This window comes from Diabrotica virgifera, chromosome 9 (genome assembly GCF_917563875.1).
Source record: "Diabrotica virgifera virgifera chromosome 9, PGI_DIABVI_V3a".
Lineage (NCBI taxonomy): Eukaryota > Metazoa > Arthropoda > Insecta > Coleoptera > Chrysomelidae > Diabrotica > Diabrotica virgifera.
The window spans coordinates 3,001,731-3,017,837 of record NC_065451.1 but is presented as its reverse complement, the minus strand read 5'-3'; the positions used below and the strand labels follow the sequence as shown (position 1 = coordinate 3,017,837).

Below are 16,107 nucleotides of genomic sequence, written 5' to 3'. Positions count from 1 at the left end.
TTGTATAATAAGCAACTTAACCAGAAGATTTAATGCTGCAATTGAAATTCATTCGCTAATTAACATTTTATGGACATTCTGAGATGAAGATATCAAGAATATAAAGAAAAAAATTGATGTATTGCTCGAGTTTTATAAAGAAGACGATAGAGCGATATACAAGGAGAATATTTGTGAATCTCAACTTTCTCCAATAGATTTACTTAATAACATTGAACATCCCAAATTGGAGTCATTATTTCCTAACGTCGTTATAGCGTCAAGCATATTTTGCACATTACCGGTAGAAGTCGCAAAAAGGGAAAAGATAGTTTAGTTATCTTTCTCGTATAAAAAATGCTATGAGATCTAAAATAACACAGGATCAGTTAACTGACCTAGCAACTTTGTGCACTGAGAATGATTTAGTAAAATCATGCGATTTTTAGAAAATTATAGAAATCTTTGCCAATCAAAAAACTCGAAAAGCACTGTTATTGTAAAAATTGTCACTATTTTTAAAATATGATCAAAATTTAATAAAAGTTATATTTGAAATGTTTCTTATTATTTATTATATTGATAATTTTATTCCATAAAAATTAAACAATTTTTTTCGCTCTTCACTTTTTGCCGGTGGCCCGCTCTTCACTTCTTACCGTGGCCTGCTCATCCCTCTCGCTTCCCTGCTTGTAGATAACGACAAAAATAAGTTAAAATAAAGAAGGAGCTATAGGAAATATACGTGGGAAAGGAAAAGGAAAGGAACACTGACAGATAAAAATTTTCTTTTCTATGATCTCTGCCCTTTATTCATGTAAGAGTTCTTTCCTGAATATTTTTGGATTCAATTTTTTGAAGTTATACTTCTTTACCGGCGATATGAGGGTGAATTTTTATATGTTAAAACCTATGATCCCGGCGCATGCGCATTATAACTTTGTTCTGATTGGATGTTCAAATGACATGTCAAAAATTATTCAATATGGCGGCTGTGGCACAGCTGTAGTTAGATTATTTATGGTTGTTGCGTTTTAAAATTTGTGTGAAAAGAAACAACAAACAAAAGTTAGTTAATAGTTATACTGCCTTTTTAAATAGTTTTCATATACCTATATTTTTGGACTTTTGGACTATTTTGGACAAGGAAAACTCATTCTAATTTGGTAAGTAGTTTTTATTATAATCATATTTTAATTATACATTTGGATTAGGTTGAAATATGTACATTTATTTTCTCAAGAATGGGGATTTTAGAGAGAAATCCCAAATTAGGTCCGATTTTTATTTTTAAATTATGATTTTTTGGCGTAGATTTATTTATCTAGTAGGTATGTAATGCTTTGATTTACATACTTAATTTGATTACCAACAAAAGTTCTACCAATCTTCATCTAATATATTGTTTTCTTACTGTTTTGTTATATTTTAATATTTTCTTCCACAAAATTTAAACTACATAATTTAATTATTCTCAAAACAACTGTCAAACAGTAAAACGTTCAGTTACCCTATTTTTTCACATGAAAAATAATGTGGAATTGGACGAGTGAGTCTAGGCTTCGATTACGAATCAAAGCGCCCCGAAATTCACGGGTTCGATTCCCGATGCAAGTTTTTATTTTTTATTTTTTTATGCATTTTATGATTGTAAGTATATTTGTTTTATAATTTTTTTTTTCAGAAAATGCGTGTTTAAAATTTTTGCCAACAATTATTATCGTTCAGAAATCATTTTTTCTTTGTGCATTTTTCAATGTGTTTGTGTGCGTTTTATTCTTTTATTTTTTTAAATTTTTGGTATTGTCTTAAAAATCACATAATATGTAGTAGAAGTATAACTTCTTACGTGCGTACAAAGTACACACACATTCTTTTTTTTAACATCTGAGGATCTGAGGGAGTTGTTTTTAGAGTCTCATGTTTGATTCCTCAAGTAAAGTTATATTCAAATGCAATATAACAGCTGCAAATTTTTAAAAGCCCTTGTGACTCTTGGGAAAGTTAAATAGCAGCATTATGTGTTTGCGAACAAATAGAGACATGAAAATAAACTGAGTGAATGCATTCTGGAACACCTACTGAACATTGGTGAAATATTGCCAAGTGCCACAGTGAGCACTGACATCGAATCTACAAAATTATTTTTAGGCAGTTGCTAAACTAGACGAACTAATCAATTTAACTGAGTGGAAAGTCCTTTGATTCGTGTTTCATAATTTTTAAAGTTAGCGTGAATGAATTATATATAGGCCAGGGGGCCAATAATTTTTGAGGCCAAAAAAAAAGTAACATTGTAAAAGATAGTAAATATATTAGCGTTGATTGATGTAATATTTCAATCAACGATATTAGGTATAATGGTAGGGGAGCCCAAGCGGGGATTTTTGCAGTTACTCGGGCGCGCCAGAAAATCACCGGAAGAAACCTTGTACCCTGTAAATGTACCCCTGCCATATATTGGATTTTAATACAGGGGAGTTCGTTAAGGGGGGTTCGAAAAAAATCTATCCTTAGAAAAACTCGAAATCGTCAGATAAGGTAAGTTAAGTACATGCAAAATAATGTATATATAAAATCTGACGATTTGAACGGGGCGTAAGGAAATGAGTGAGTCACAGTTTCACAAAAAAAGCGAATATTTCGCGAAATGAACGTCAGATCGAAAAACTAAAAAATACGTGTTGAATATTTTTCAAAAATCTATCGAATGATACCAGACACGACTCTCCAAGGAGGTAGGGTGGGGGTGATTTTTAAATCTTAAATAGTAGCCCTAATTTTTTATTACAGATTTGGATACCTTACGTAAAAATAAGTAACTTTTATTGGAGACATTTTTCGAATTATGGATAGATAGCCCTACAATCTGAAAAAACGATTCTTGGAAATGGAAAATTGAATTAAAAAATGGAAAGTCCCCAGTAAAATAGAAAACTTAACTTAACTTTTTTGGTTTTAGGACCTAATCTTCACAACCTAATAGGTCTTCATAACGCTCTAGTAACTGCAAATTTAGCGTCCTTGCCTCCTAGTCCAGAGAAATAAGATTTTTCTCGTGACACATCCCCTCCAGGCCGAAACCAAATTTTTTAAGTAGTATGGACATCTTTATTAATAACCTTTATGTTTCCTGCAGCCGATTTTGATGATATACATAGTTATAAACAAATGAAGATCAAATATCGGTAAATTTTCGCTTTTTTCGTCTACAACCAAAAAGTTAAGCATTTTAAATAAATTTGAGAGTAAGAAACTCATAAATCGTCTAAAAAATTTCAATATGGCGTTCGCTGAATATGTCTATCCTTATTGGTTGCTTTGAAAATTGCAAAAGAAATCATAAATTTTGAGTTTTTATAAATATTCATAACTTATTTAAAAATGAACTTAGAACCTTCTTATTACACGAATTGCTGAGACTTCTGGTGCTTAAATTATATTTTAAATTTCAAAGCAATTGGTCAAATAGTTTAAAAGTTATTTAAGTTGTTTAAACCAAATTCATTGTTAGAAAATTATGAGGTTACAGTAAGACTTCTGACAGTTTATGGAAGAACATTTATACTATTGACTTAATTAAAGAAAAAAATGACAAAAAGTAATTTTAAACAGTGTAAAATTATTTTGCAAAAACACGTCGATTTTTTGCTTACTTATAAACAATTAGAAAAACTTTTTAACCGTTACCCGTAGAAAAATTATTTTTTCATATTTAGAAAGAAAAACAATTGTCCTAGGACAATTAGGGACGAAGTTAGCCCCCCTTTTTTTAATTCACATGTTTTTGCAAAATAATTTTGCAATATTTAGAATTATTTTTTGTCATTTTTTTTAATTAAATTAATAGTATAAATCTTTTTCTTTCTTAAACTATCCAAAGTATTAGTGTAACTTCATCATTTTCTGAATTATAGCGTTGCAAAAAAAATTAATTTGGGATAAACAAATTAAATACCTTTTAAACTATTTGACCAATTGCTTTGAAATTTAGGGTATGATTTAAGCACCAGAAGTCTCATCATTCCGTGTAATAAGAACGTTCTAAGTTAATTTTTACATAAGTTATGAATATTTATAAAAACTCAAAATTTATGAATTATTTTGCAATTTTCTAAGCAACCAATAAGGATAGACATATTCAGCGAACGTCATATTCAAGTTTTTTATACGATTTATGAGTTTTTCACTCTCAAATTTGTTTAAAATACTTAACTTTTTGGTTATAGACGAAAAAAGCAAAAATTTACCGTTTTTTGATCTTTATTTGTTTATAACTATGTATATCATCAAAACCGGCTGCAGGAAACATAATATAGGTTATTAATATAGATGTCCATATTACTCAAAAAATTTGGTTTTGGCCTGGAGGGGGTTGTGTCACCAACAGGATATTTTTTTCCTTATTTCTCTAAACTATCCCCTATTATTACAGTTATATCATGAGTATAACTAAATTTGTTTGTGCAAAATAAACGAAAGTATTATTTTTTAATAATTTACTAAAATATCACTTGATTTTAGTTTTTGAGGTTATTTTACATTGAACATACTATTTTTTAACGCACTTTGAATAGGGTTGGTTTACAGTGGTCGGGTTTTCGGCATTTAAACACCGTGCTTGCTTTGCATATTGGTGAGTATTCATATTTATTCCCACGGGTAGCTGGGGACCGTTGCTCTATTCCTGTAGAGTCTCGCGTGTAGGAACAAGAAGTATATTTAATGAAATTTCGACCAGTGTCCCAAGAGCATCGTTAGTGGCAGCGTCACTTGCGACCATTCAGTTTTTAGCACGACAGCTTCCACCCTAATTATAACTTACGGTTTTTTGCATCTGGTTTTCTCTATATTGGATGAAACCTGCGCAAGATAGACTGGGTTGGAAACACGAATAACAGCCCTATATTCAGCAGTCGATTTTTGAGGCTGGGTGATGATGAAACATACTATTTATGAAAGAAAAATAACGGCGTCAGATTTAATTTTTGAGAGTGAGTCAACCTTATCTAATATATTGGTAAACTACAGTATTATCCGTATTATTATAATAACCTTAGAAAATTAGTATTGGCTCTACCAAGACACTATAGTTAAGCATTTATATACAACTACGTCCACCACCAAATCAATCCCCAAACTATCTACTTACATTAATAACAAAAATCTACCTTAACCTGAACATATACAAAAAATATATAAAAGTTTACCCTTTATTAAGAAGACCTGAGCTTTCTTCAACATCTCTGGAAAAAAATTTTAAGGTTACGTTAACTGTACAATATTCTGGTAAATGTGAAGATAATATAGGAAAGAATAGCTTTTTGCACCTTTTAACTAAAATAAGATTCTATCATGTATACATGTACATTATTTATACAAAAAGAGGAAGACAAAGTACAAGAGTAAGTAGTAAAACTAGAAGAAATAAGTTGAAATATACAATATCAATAAAAAAAAGTAAACTTAGTTGTGGCTGCCCTGGATAGTTTGATTGATATACATCCGTACCATTCCCTCAAGTTATGCAGCCATTTCTCCTTCCTAGACTTCTCCTGACCTGGATCTTCCCTTGTGTAATCAATTGAAGTACATCATATCTCTCACCACGCATAAAATGCTCCAGGTATTGAAGCTTTCGTGTCTTGATGGTTTCCATTATTTCCATTCTTTTGGAATAAATCAATAAATCTAATGCTTCTAGCTTCTTGATAGTCGTCGCGTTAAGGGTCCACGCTTCCATTCCATGCTTCCACCCAGAGTAAAATTTCGACGTGTATAATCTCCACTCCTTCCTATTCTGCCACAGATCGTCCCTGTGCTTATCGCCTTGTGGATGCAGGACCAGTGGCGTGCTGGAACTTTTCAAGCGGCCCGGTGATTTTATAGAAAAGCGGCCTCCCATCCTCATTTTACCTTCTATTATCAGGATGTTTTATTCATTATTTATAAAATCGAAAAACAAAAATATAAATTATTTTTAAATCAAACATAAAACTTTGAATTCAATGATTTTTTTTTAATTTGGTATATTTTTTATTTAAGAATAAGCAATCTTACAAATTAATAATAAATTACATGTATGACAATAGTTTATGCAGTAAGGCAGAAACCATGATTTGCTGAATAAATAATATAATATGAATTTGATGTAAAATAAGATAAAAGTAAAATAAAATTTTGAGGATTTTTCAAGTATATACAAGTACAATGCAAATACTTTAATTTAACAATATTTAAAATGTTAATACAACGCAATAATCTAAACATTCTTTTGCAATTATTTCATAAAATAATTACTTAACTCTCGATCAATAATTTCCGTGTTAAAACAGATTTTTGAGCAAATTCGTCGATTATTTCATCATTTTTAAGCTCATAAAAAGTTTCTGTATCTATAGCCATTAGCATAAAATGTTTCCAAGTGATCTTGTGTTAAACTACTTCTTAACCGATTTTTTATGTATTTCAACGTTGAAAAGCTTCTTTCGCAAGATACTTGTGTCCGTGAAAGAGTTAGTAAATGCTTATATGCCATTTGAATTTGGATAAGCACACTGATATAAGTTGTACTTATGCAAAACAGCATAACAGTAAGCCATACAATCTTTACACACGGTGGTGAAGTTTTCACGATATCAACAATATTGTCATTTGTTATTTCGTATTCATTATCACTTAAATTAATAATATCATCCTTCATATTTTCTGTAGACTGAAAATATATTCATCATTAACTCGATCTTCTATAATTTCAGTATTTTCCAAAATCCTATTTTTTTTAATACAATCCATTTATCAGCAAAATCGACGAATTCTTCTCTAATTGCAGTCGCAGATATAGTAGGATAAAGATTTCTTAATTTTTCAGTACTTAAATGATTTAAATCCCGTTAAAGCCGCTAGAGGTAGACTGCTTATATCATCATCAAACGATTTGTCTTGATCAAATCGTTTTTCGATAGGTACTTCCAATAATTAGGTAAAACATGTGTAAGACGTTTGTTCATTTTTTATTCTGCAGAGTATATACATCGATATATCAGTATCAGACTGCACCAACTCAAAATTTTTCAATATTGAGATAAGTATGAGGAAATGGTTAAAATATGTTTATTTATCAGTTTTAAATTACACCATCTCAAAATTCCAACACCATCGTAAAAATTTTGACTTGTCAACATGCAGAATCGAATATTTTGTTTAGAACGTCGTAGTTTCATACCGCATCATTTTGAGTTAGTGCATAATGAAACTTTTTCGGTAGAACTATTGTCAGCTACTAACTCAAAATGGTATGTGAAAGCTGCTTGCACTGACCGTTGCTAAATTAAATCTTCGGAAAAGTTTAGTGATACAGAAAGAGAAGAACTGCTAAATAACTACTGGGGTCTTGGTGATGTAAATAGGCAGCAAGATTTTATAGTTAACAATGTAATTCCAGTTAAGCCAAAATATCAATATAGTCGGTTCGCTAAACTCAGACACAACTGGCTAGTGATTTAAGTAGGTATTTTTTTTGTTTTTGGCCAATTTTGCCAAAATTGACAAAATTACTAACTATTTAGTAATTATTATTAACTATTTAGTAATTATTTTTTTGCCAATATTACCAAATTGGCAAAATTACTTAAGAAAGTTACTAGCCAGTTGTGTCTGAGTTTAGCGAACCGACTATATAAGAAAGAAGGGAGTCTTAGAAGCGAAAATAGAGCTTATTACTTTGAGATAAGAAATGAAAAAATTAGAGTATGTAAAGTTTTCTTTATAACACTTTGAACATTTCGAATAGGATAATAATGAAAAAGCATGCACAGCAATTAAAAAAAAAACAGAGCTAGTGTTTGCACAGAATGACAATCGCGGAGAAAAAAAAAATGCTTGGCGACCAATGGTGCTAGATGATGAAAAAGGATTTGTGCGGTCCCACATCAAATCTTTTCCAGTAATTGACTCTCATTATTGCGGAGCAAGAAAAAACAAATCTGTAAACTTAGCCACCATGTACCTACAGACTGTACCAAGAAAAATGTAGAGGAGAATTGAAAATTCCCGTAAAACTCCATTATTACACCAATATTTTCAACAGGGAATTTAATATTGCCTTTTTTTCAGCCAAAAAGACCAGTGTTGTAAAAAGTATTACAACAACTTAAGTATGATGCACATATCAAAGAAAAAAATCGGATTCGGTTGGAAAAGGAGTTGGATATCAGGGATTCAAAGGAAGATGACAGTACTGTAGTTCGTTGCTTTTATCTCCAAGTTGTATTATCACTACCAAATGGAGATTGGTGTGATTTTCTTTTTACATGAGACGCCTATCATATTACAACTTCACTATATTTGATATTTCTCACAAACATGGCTATAATTTTTTGTGGCACGAACGTATCGCAAGCACAGGTTTTAATGAAATAAGTATGTGTTTTTGACAGTATCTAAAGAACCATAGACCTCAATATGAGCACATATTTTACTCCGAAAATTGCCTGGGCGAAAACAAAAACAAGTTCATTGCTTGCTTGTTTTTATATTGCTGTCAAAACTTAGCAATAAAAAGCATAGCCCACAAATGCTTAGTAGTTGGACATACTCAAAATGAGGGTGATGCGATGCACGCCCTCACAGAAAAAGAAAAAAAAAAGATACCTAAAAGGAAACCCGCTCTATATTTTCTCGCAAATGCTACCAATAATAATTAGCCTGGCTAAAAAAACTTCCGATAAAAATATCGGAAAAGAAATGAAAGGCAGAATTTACAAAACAGTCATCAGACCAATAATAATATACGCGGCAGAAACACGACCTGACACAGAGAGGACAAATAGATAGTTCGAAACAGCGGAGATGAAAACCCTTCGAAAAATCGATGGTAAGACTCTATAGGACAGAGCTGGAAGTACAGATATATGATGGAGATGCAAGGTGTATAACATTAATAACTGGGTAAGAAACGGAGGAATAGAATGGAATGACCACATAAGCCAAATGACAACAAATATAGTAGTAAGGACAGCGAGAGACGGTTCTCCAATAGAAAGACGATCAGTGGGAAGACCACGAAAATGATGGAACGACAAATTACTAGAGGCACATTGTAAAAATAGACAGAGTCATGTCTATACAAAAAGAAGAAGAAGAAAAGAAGAAAACTGGACGGCCTGGTACGCTACAGAAGAAATTGCCGAGGTGTATGAAATTTTTAATATAAATGAAGCCGGAGACAAAATAAAATGGAGCGAAATACAAATTCTAAGAATTGAGAAAGACCAGCCACACAAAATAAGATAGTTATAATAATAAGACAATTCAAAATTATTTTGATTTTATTATATTTTTTCATAACAAGGAAACAATAATGATTTTATAAGAAAAAAATATAAATAATTTTAATTGAGTTCCATACAAATACCCTATACAAAATGCACTAACTGTTAAAAAAAATCATGTGTCAACAGTTTCATAGTGCACCAACTCAAAAAAAAGTCTGAATTCTTTAAAAAAAAAATAAACAAAAATTATCATCTAAAAGAACCATAAAATAAACATCTAATTCCAAAATTTTGTTCTATTTGAAAAACAAATGGACCATTTACAACAGATTAAAAATATTTGCTTCCAGAGAAAATAAGTTAAAGTTGATTTGTGAAGAACTATGTTTTTTGAGTTGGTGCACTCTGATACTGTTGTGTCGACATGTTTGATGGAAATTGGAAAATTATAAAAAATATACTTGTATGCTTGTATGTATGAAAATAAATATTATCTGTAGCAAACTATTTATGTAGGTATATAGAGTCTTATTCATTTACTTAAATCCTATTTTACAATTAAAAAAAATTTAAATTTTTTGAAATGTTTTATTAATATTATTAACAAAATTAACATTCGATTAGAAATTAAAAAAATATTTTTTTGTAACATCTAAAATTTTTTGTGAAAAAAACCTATTTGACCGGCCTTAAGAGGCCGCGGCCTCTCGGTGATTGCACCGATTCATTTATATGGCCAGCACGCCACTGTGCAGGACGTCCAACAAGCTCTTGGTCTTCCTCGCTTTCTATGTACAGGAGGTTTTCACTCCAGACATTGTTTTGGGAGCACCCCGTCATTAATTTGATTTATGTGTCTGTATCAGATCAACTGTTTTCTTTCTATATCTTTCATAATTATTGTTCGTTCCATTCCTACGATTTCTAATGTTTTCATGTTTTATTCTATCTCTACTGGATATTCGTAGTAATCTCCTAATTGCATCCGTTTCCAATCTTCGACTTTTTTGTTGTTCTATGTTGGTCTTCAATGCAACATACAATCCACTCCTCTTGAGCCTTATGTCTGATTATTTTATAAAATACCCTAGCTATAGTTATGTGGAAACTATTTTAAGAAACATTTCTAATGTGCCGTCTACGTTAAACACCCTGTATATTATATGAGACCTGTATATACTTACTTGGGACCCATAGGCTCCAATTTCATTTGATCGTTGTCCATTTTGGATATGTTGAAGTTTTCTGAACACCAGTGTCAACAATAGAATAAAAGTGGGGGAACCATTAATTCTACTTTCCTATCGTAGGCTTCTCTGAAAAGGCAATAGACATCTATAAATATTTAAAAAAAACTCAAACAAAGTAACAAACACAACAGAACAACAACAGAAACTAGAAATGTATGGATCGATGTGAAGAAGGCGATAGAAACACAGGTCTGCAATCAAAAAGCTCAAATTTAAAGCTGTAATGTCAAATAATGCTTATGTAATTTAATGTATTCAAAACGCTCTCAATCTCAACACTCAAAATCCTCTCAATCAATCGGTTCTCTTTATCGACTTATCGGAAGACAGCTTAAAAGCTGTTTTACTCCATAATTGAAGACCTTGGGACCAGAAAGGGACATGCCACCAAACAATATTTTGGAGAAAACATAATTTTAAACTTATATTCAAATCCTGAAATCCAATTCTTACATTTCTCTCGGAAGTAAGGCCCATAATCGTTTGGAAATATGTTATTAAATAGACAAGAAAAGTAACACAAAATGTTTATTTAACGGTTTTTGTGTTTTTGAACATTTTTTGAAAAAATATGAGGCTTATCCCCTTTTGCATAAAAAATTATATTCTAACAAATAAACATAAAATACAACAATAAAATTCAGTTGTCAATATTTTCAATATCTGAAAAGTCGTCAAAATGTTCAATGTCTTCCAGTGGTTCAGTATTCTCAGTATCTGGTAGAATCTATTGACAAGCACCATTTTTTGCCTACACTGTTTTGTGCAACCGCAAGGTTCATCTAATTTTTGTGGTTCTATTTTCTTCCTTTTTGTATTTATATATTCGTAACTTAGATTTCTTTTAGTCTTACGCTTAATTTTTTTTATGTCGTTGGGTATCCTTGTTTCTCCATCTAGGGGGCGCCTTCTTTTCTGGAGTTGGCAAAAGATCTCCAGAAGTCTGTGGGGTATAAACCCATTCATTTTCCTACAATAAAGTAGATATTTTACTAAAAAGGGGTTAGACACAAAAAACATTTACAACAATATTAATATTTTTAGGGCCGAAACATATAACATATGGGGACAAACCACACATTTAATAAACTTACTGTTCGTTAGTTTACATTTTCCGAATCCCTGCTACTTCCCGATACTGTATAGTCTTTGTCATCTTGGCTTTCATTTAAAAACGGATCTTGGTCACTGTATTCAGAATCAAACACAGAAAAATCTATTTTTCGTTTACATACACGGGAATGTTCCGCCGCCATGTTGATTACTACTGTGGCTTGTCTCCTTCTGTTGCAATATAAAGTAATGGTGACACAACGGGACTTACTACAGCGGCGCCATCTATTAGAAAACAGCTGAAATTTTCTGTTTGGGACATTAATATGATCTTAAAGTGTGCGATTTCTACTTTCACTCATTTTCGACGAAATTGTGGCTTATCCCCTTTTGGTCCCAAGGTCTTCAATTGTGGTATCTATTAGGGAGAGTTCAAAGGGATCTTTTAAGGGAGGGAGGGTTATACCAATGTATACTTTTAACTTCGTTTGGAAACTAACAACAATATTTAATCTATAGATATTAACAATTTTGGATTCAACTAGATAAAAATGAACACCGTCTACAAATGGTTATAGTGGTTAGAGAATTGGAAAAACGTAAAATGTCATGAAGGGTTTTACCAAACATTAGAAGACTTCAATCAATAAAACCAGAATCAATCAGTTTAGTGTTTACCGCTGTAAACTCAATCAATTCGAGTTTACTGAATTGAAGAAACTATTTCTTTGTTTCTAAAATTTAATTCTTCAAGTTACTATTAAGTAACACAATTAATGAGTTATTTGCATCTATCTGCACTAGGAAGTAGGAAGAGGAAGAGGTGTTTTCTTCTGTAAATTTTCGCAAAAACATTGACTGAATACCATTTAGCAACCACCACTGCCAGTCAATATATTATTTATTCTATGTTTGTTTTTTTGTTAATACAATTTAATTGTTTTTTAATATGAATCATCCCCAATTGGTATTTATGCATATTTTATTATTAGTCCAGGAACCAAAGCTTTTCACCTCGCAATTTTTACAGAACGGATCAATTTGCTTGAAAATTTGAGAATAAGTAGTGGATAGTCCATGGATCAAAATCTATATGATGCCGAAAGGCGCTTTTACCATGGGGGTGGTTGCCATCCCATCTCGGGGGTGGAAATTTTTTATTAAATTTTGACCGCAAAAGTTAATAAAAACATTCATTCTAAGCAAAAAATGTTTTATACATTTTTTTGATAAAATTAATAGTTTTTGATTTATTCGCTATCGAAAGTGTTAGTTTTATATCTAAAAAAATCAATGTTTTTCGATGGTATACTCATTTACGATTCACTCAATTTTTGTCGTAGAACAAATTTTATCGAACCAAGTTCTTGGGAATTAAATTACCTACAATTTCGCATTTAAACATTTTTTCGTATCTCTGATGCTAATCTTTCTATTCTAAAGAAAATGGCATTTTTTACCAAATTGCAAACATTCATTATTCGCTTTAAACTTCATTTTTTTTAAAACTAATCATTCTAAGCCAGTCAAACTTATAGAATCTACTCATAATACATAAATAAAGAAGATTAAATAAGGCCAATGACTAAAAACACCGCTAACTTACATTATTATGCTTAAAATTGGATTTCTCCTTTTTTTTTCAAAAAAATATACTGATTTTTGAACCGTAACTTTTTTATTTTTTATCTTAGAAGGTTCGTTAAAAAATAATTTTATAGGTTTTTACAAGATCTATAAGTCTATTAATATTAAATTCTTTTAATATTCTTAGTCACAAAAAGAGGTGGCATTGAAAGGGTTGGTAAAGGTGATTTTTGCATAATATTACAAGATTTAATTGTCAATAGCTCATTCAATTTTTGCCGTAAAAATTTTTTTGCAAAATAGGTTCTTGGGAATTAAATAAGCTATAATTTCATATTAAAGAGTGTTTCGTATATCTGATGCTAATCTTTCTATTCTTAAGGAAAATTCTTTACCAAACTACAAAAACTCGTTATTCGCTTTTAACTCCATTTTTTTAAAAACTAATCATCCTAAGCCGATAAAACTTCTAGAACCTATTAATAATACATAAGTCAAGAAAACCAAATCAGGTAAATGACAAATTTTAATTAAAGTGGTGATTAGGGAGTTCTTTACAATCACTTTTTTGCTGAAAAAAATAGGTACTGACATTCTTTTCATTATAAGTCACTTAATTTTTTTAGCTAGAGATTTTTTTATTTCTGGAATATATATTTTTAAATACTTTAAATTAGTTTCAACAAGTTATCCTCGAAAAATGCATAGTTTTCCCGTCCTTTGACTTTGAAACTACAATATTTAGCATTTGACGAAGAAGAGCCAACATATAATAAAGTATAGCTCCATTAATATTGGTCTCAAAGAAAATAAAAAAAAACAGTGTTGTTTATTTTTTCAAAAGGTACATTTTTGTTAAGTAAAGTTGTTTTGAGAAAACGAAAACTTTTTGAGTTATTAGCAGAAAACTGAATTAAAACATTTTTTTTTTCGATATAAAACTAACACTTTCGATAGCGAATAAATCGAAAACTATTAATTTTATCAAAAAAATGTATAGAAAGTTTTTTGCTTATAATGAATGTTTTTACCAATTCTTGCGGTCAAAATATAATAAAAATTTCCACCCCCGAGATGGGGTGGTAACCACCCCCATGGTAAAAGCGCCTTTTGTCATGATATAGATTTTGATCCTTGGACTATCCACTACTTATTCTCAAATTTTCAAGCAAATCGATCCATTCTGTAAAAAATGCGAGGTTTTGTCCTATTTTAAGCTTCATTACTTGGACTATATAGTTTGTTTCTCTATTTCTAAAATTTGTACAAATTCAAACTCAAAAAAATGGTTATTTTCCGAAGAGTGCTTCCCAATGTTATAGTGTTTGGAGTTTTGGAGAAATTGGAAAAACAGGACTAAACAATAAGACTAAAATAAATGATTTGACATTGAAATATGACATTGAAAGTAGGGTGACCAAAGTCGACCTTAAGACAGCATTTGACAGGGTCAACTGAAAGGACGTTGTCCATTTGTTATACTCAAGAGAGGTACCTCTAGGAATAATTAAAACGATCGAAAACATCTACCAGAACAACACAATAAAAATAAAAGTAGAAGATGAACTAACTGAACCAATTGAAGCCGGCAGTTGGATAAGACAGGGGGATTCCTTGAATCCTTTATTGTTCAACCTGATCATAAGAACTAAAAAAGGATACCAAATGAGAGAAAAACAACTTAAAATAATCTGCTATGCAGACGATGCAATACAAATTTCTCAAAGTGAAGATGATTTACAACGTATGCTGCACCAATTTAACATAACCGACAGAAAATTTAACATGTTAATTTCCCCAAAAAAGACAAAATGCATGGTTATAACAGCAAAACCAATAAGATGTAAATTGGAGTTAGAGGGTCAGATAATAGAACAAGTGATGGAGTTTAAGTATCTAGGCATCACACTATCTAGCTACGGAACGCTCGAAACAGAAGTGGAAGATCAAGTGAATAGAGCAAATAGATCCGCAGGTTGCCTGAATGACACAATATGGAAAAATAAACATATCGGAAAATAAATGAAAGGCAGAATTTACAAAACAGTCATCAGACCAATAATGACATACGCGGTAGAAACACGACCCGACACAGAGAGGACAAAAGCATGAAAGCACTAAGCACTCCGAAAAATCGATGGTAAGACTCTATGGGACAGAGCTAGAAGTACAGATATACGACGGAGATGCAAGGTGGACAACATTAATAACTGGGTAAGAAACAGAAGAATAGAATGGTTATTTTCCGAAGAGTGCTTCCCAAAGTTATAGTGTTTGGAGTTTTGGTGAACTTGAGAAAACAGAACTGAACAATAAGACTAAAATAAATGCTTTGACATTGAAATATGACATTGAAAGTAGTGTGACCAAACTACACAATAATATTTTAAAATGGATCTCACAAGGCAACAATAAACTAATCGGATATTACCTAAGTTGATATGCTTGACCACGGAAAACATTTCATCTAAAGTAACTGATAAGTAAGTAATTAACGAAAGAGGCATATTTAATGGGTTGTTTGTCAATGAAATGTTCATCTTTCGGGTAAAACTGATATAACGACACTTTTAAGAGAAGACCATACCTACTACTCCAATTGTAAAAACTATCAAGTTCAGCTTGTAAAAACAATTCATCTCTAAAATTATCAAAAACCATCCAGAACTTAAAGTCATCAGCAGACATTAAATACTAACTACTACTTAAAAAAAAACAGCTCACATTAGTAACAATATGTATGTGGAAAAAATAGATGCTGTTTGTTCTCCTTGATGAACAGCTGAGGTGACCATTGTTGACTGAATCGAGTGAATTTTTGATCCATTCAACAAACTGAATATGAAATTCCACAAAAAGCGATTTTACAAGAAGAATTTGATGATTAACACGATCAAATGCTTTACTGAAATCGGTATACAGTGCGTCCATAAAGTAACGCATAAATTCATTATTTCGTAAAC

The 16,107-nt window shown here is 31.2% G+C and overlaps 1 protein-coding gene across 8 annotated transcripts in view; it reads right to left on the bottom strand.

The window, feature by feature from the left end:
- The window catches only part of LOC114326915 (proton-coupled amino acid transporter-like protein CG1139), an 85,265-nt gene that overhangs the window by 27,264 nt on the left and 41,894 nt on the right, over positions 1-16,107 (bottom strand). For 4 of the 8 annotated variants that reach the window (XM_028275401.2, XM_028275393.2, XM_028275379.2 and 1 more), the window contains exons 2-3: positions 10,439-10,570; positions 5,190-5,225 (exon numbers count right to left, since the gene is read on the bottom strand). In XM_028275401.2, coding sequence (XP_028131202.1) covers positions 5,190-5,225; positions 10,439-10,479 — 77 coding nt within the window. In that variant the 5' untranslated portion in view covers positions 10,480-10,570. The remainder of the gene's footprint in view (positions 1-5,189; positions 5,226-10,438; positions 10,571-16,107) is intronic. The other 4 variants (XM_028275434.2, XM_028275426.2, XM_028275411.2 and 1 more) reach the window with 1 other exon arrangement.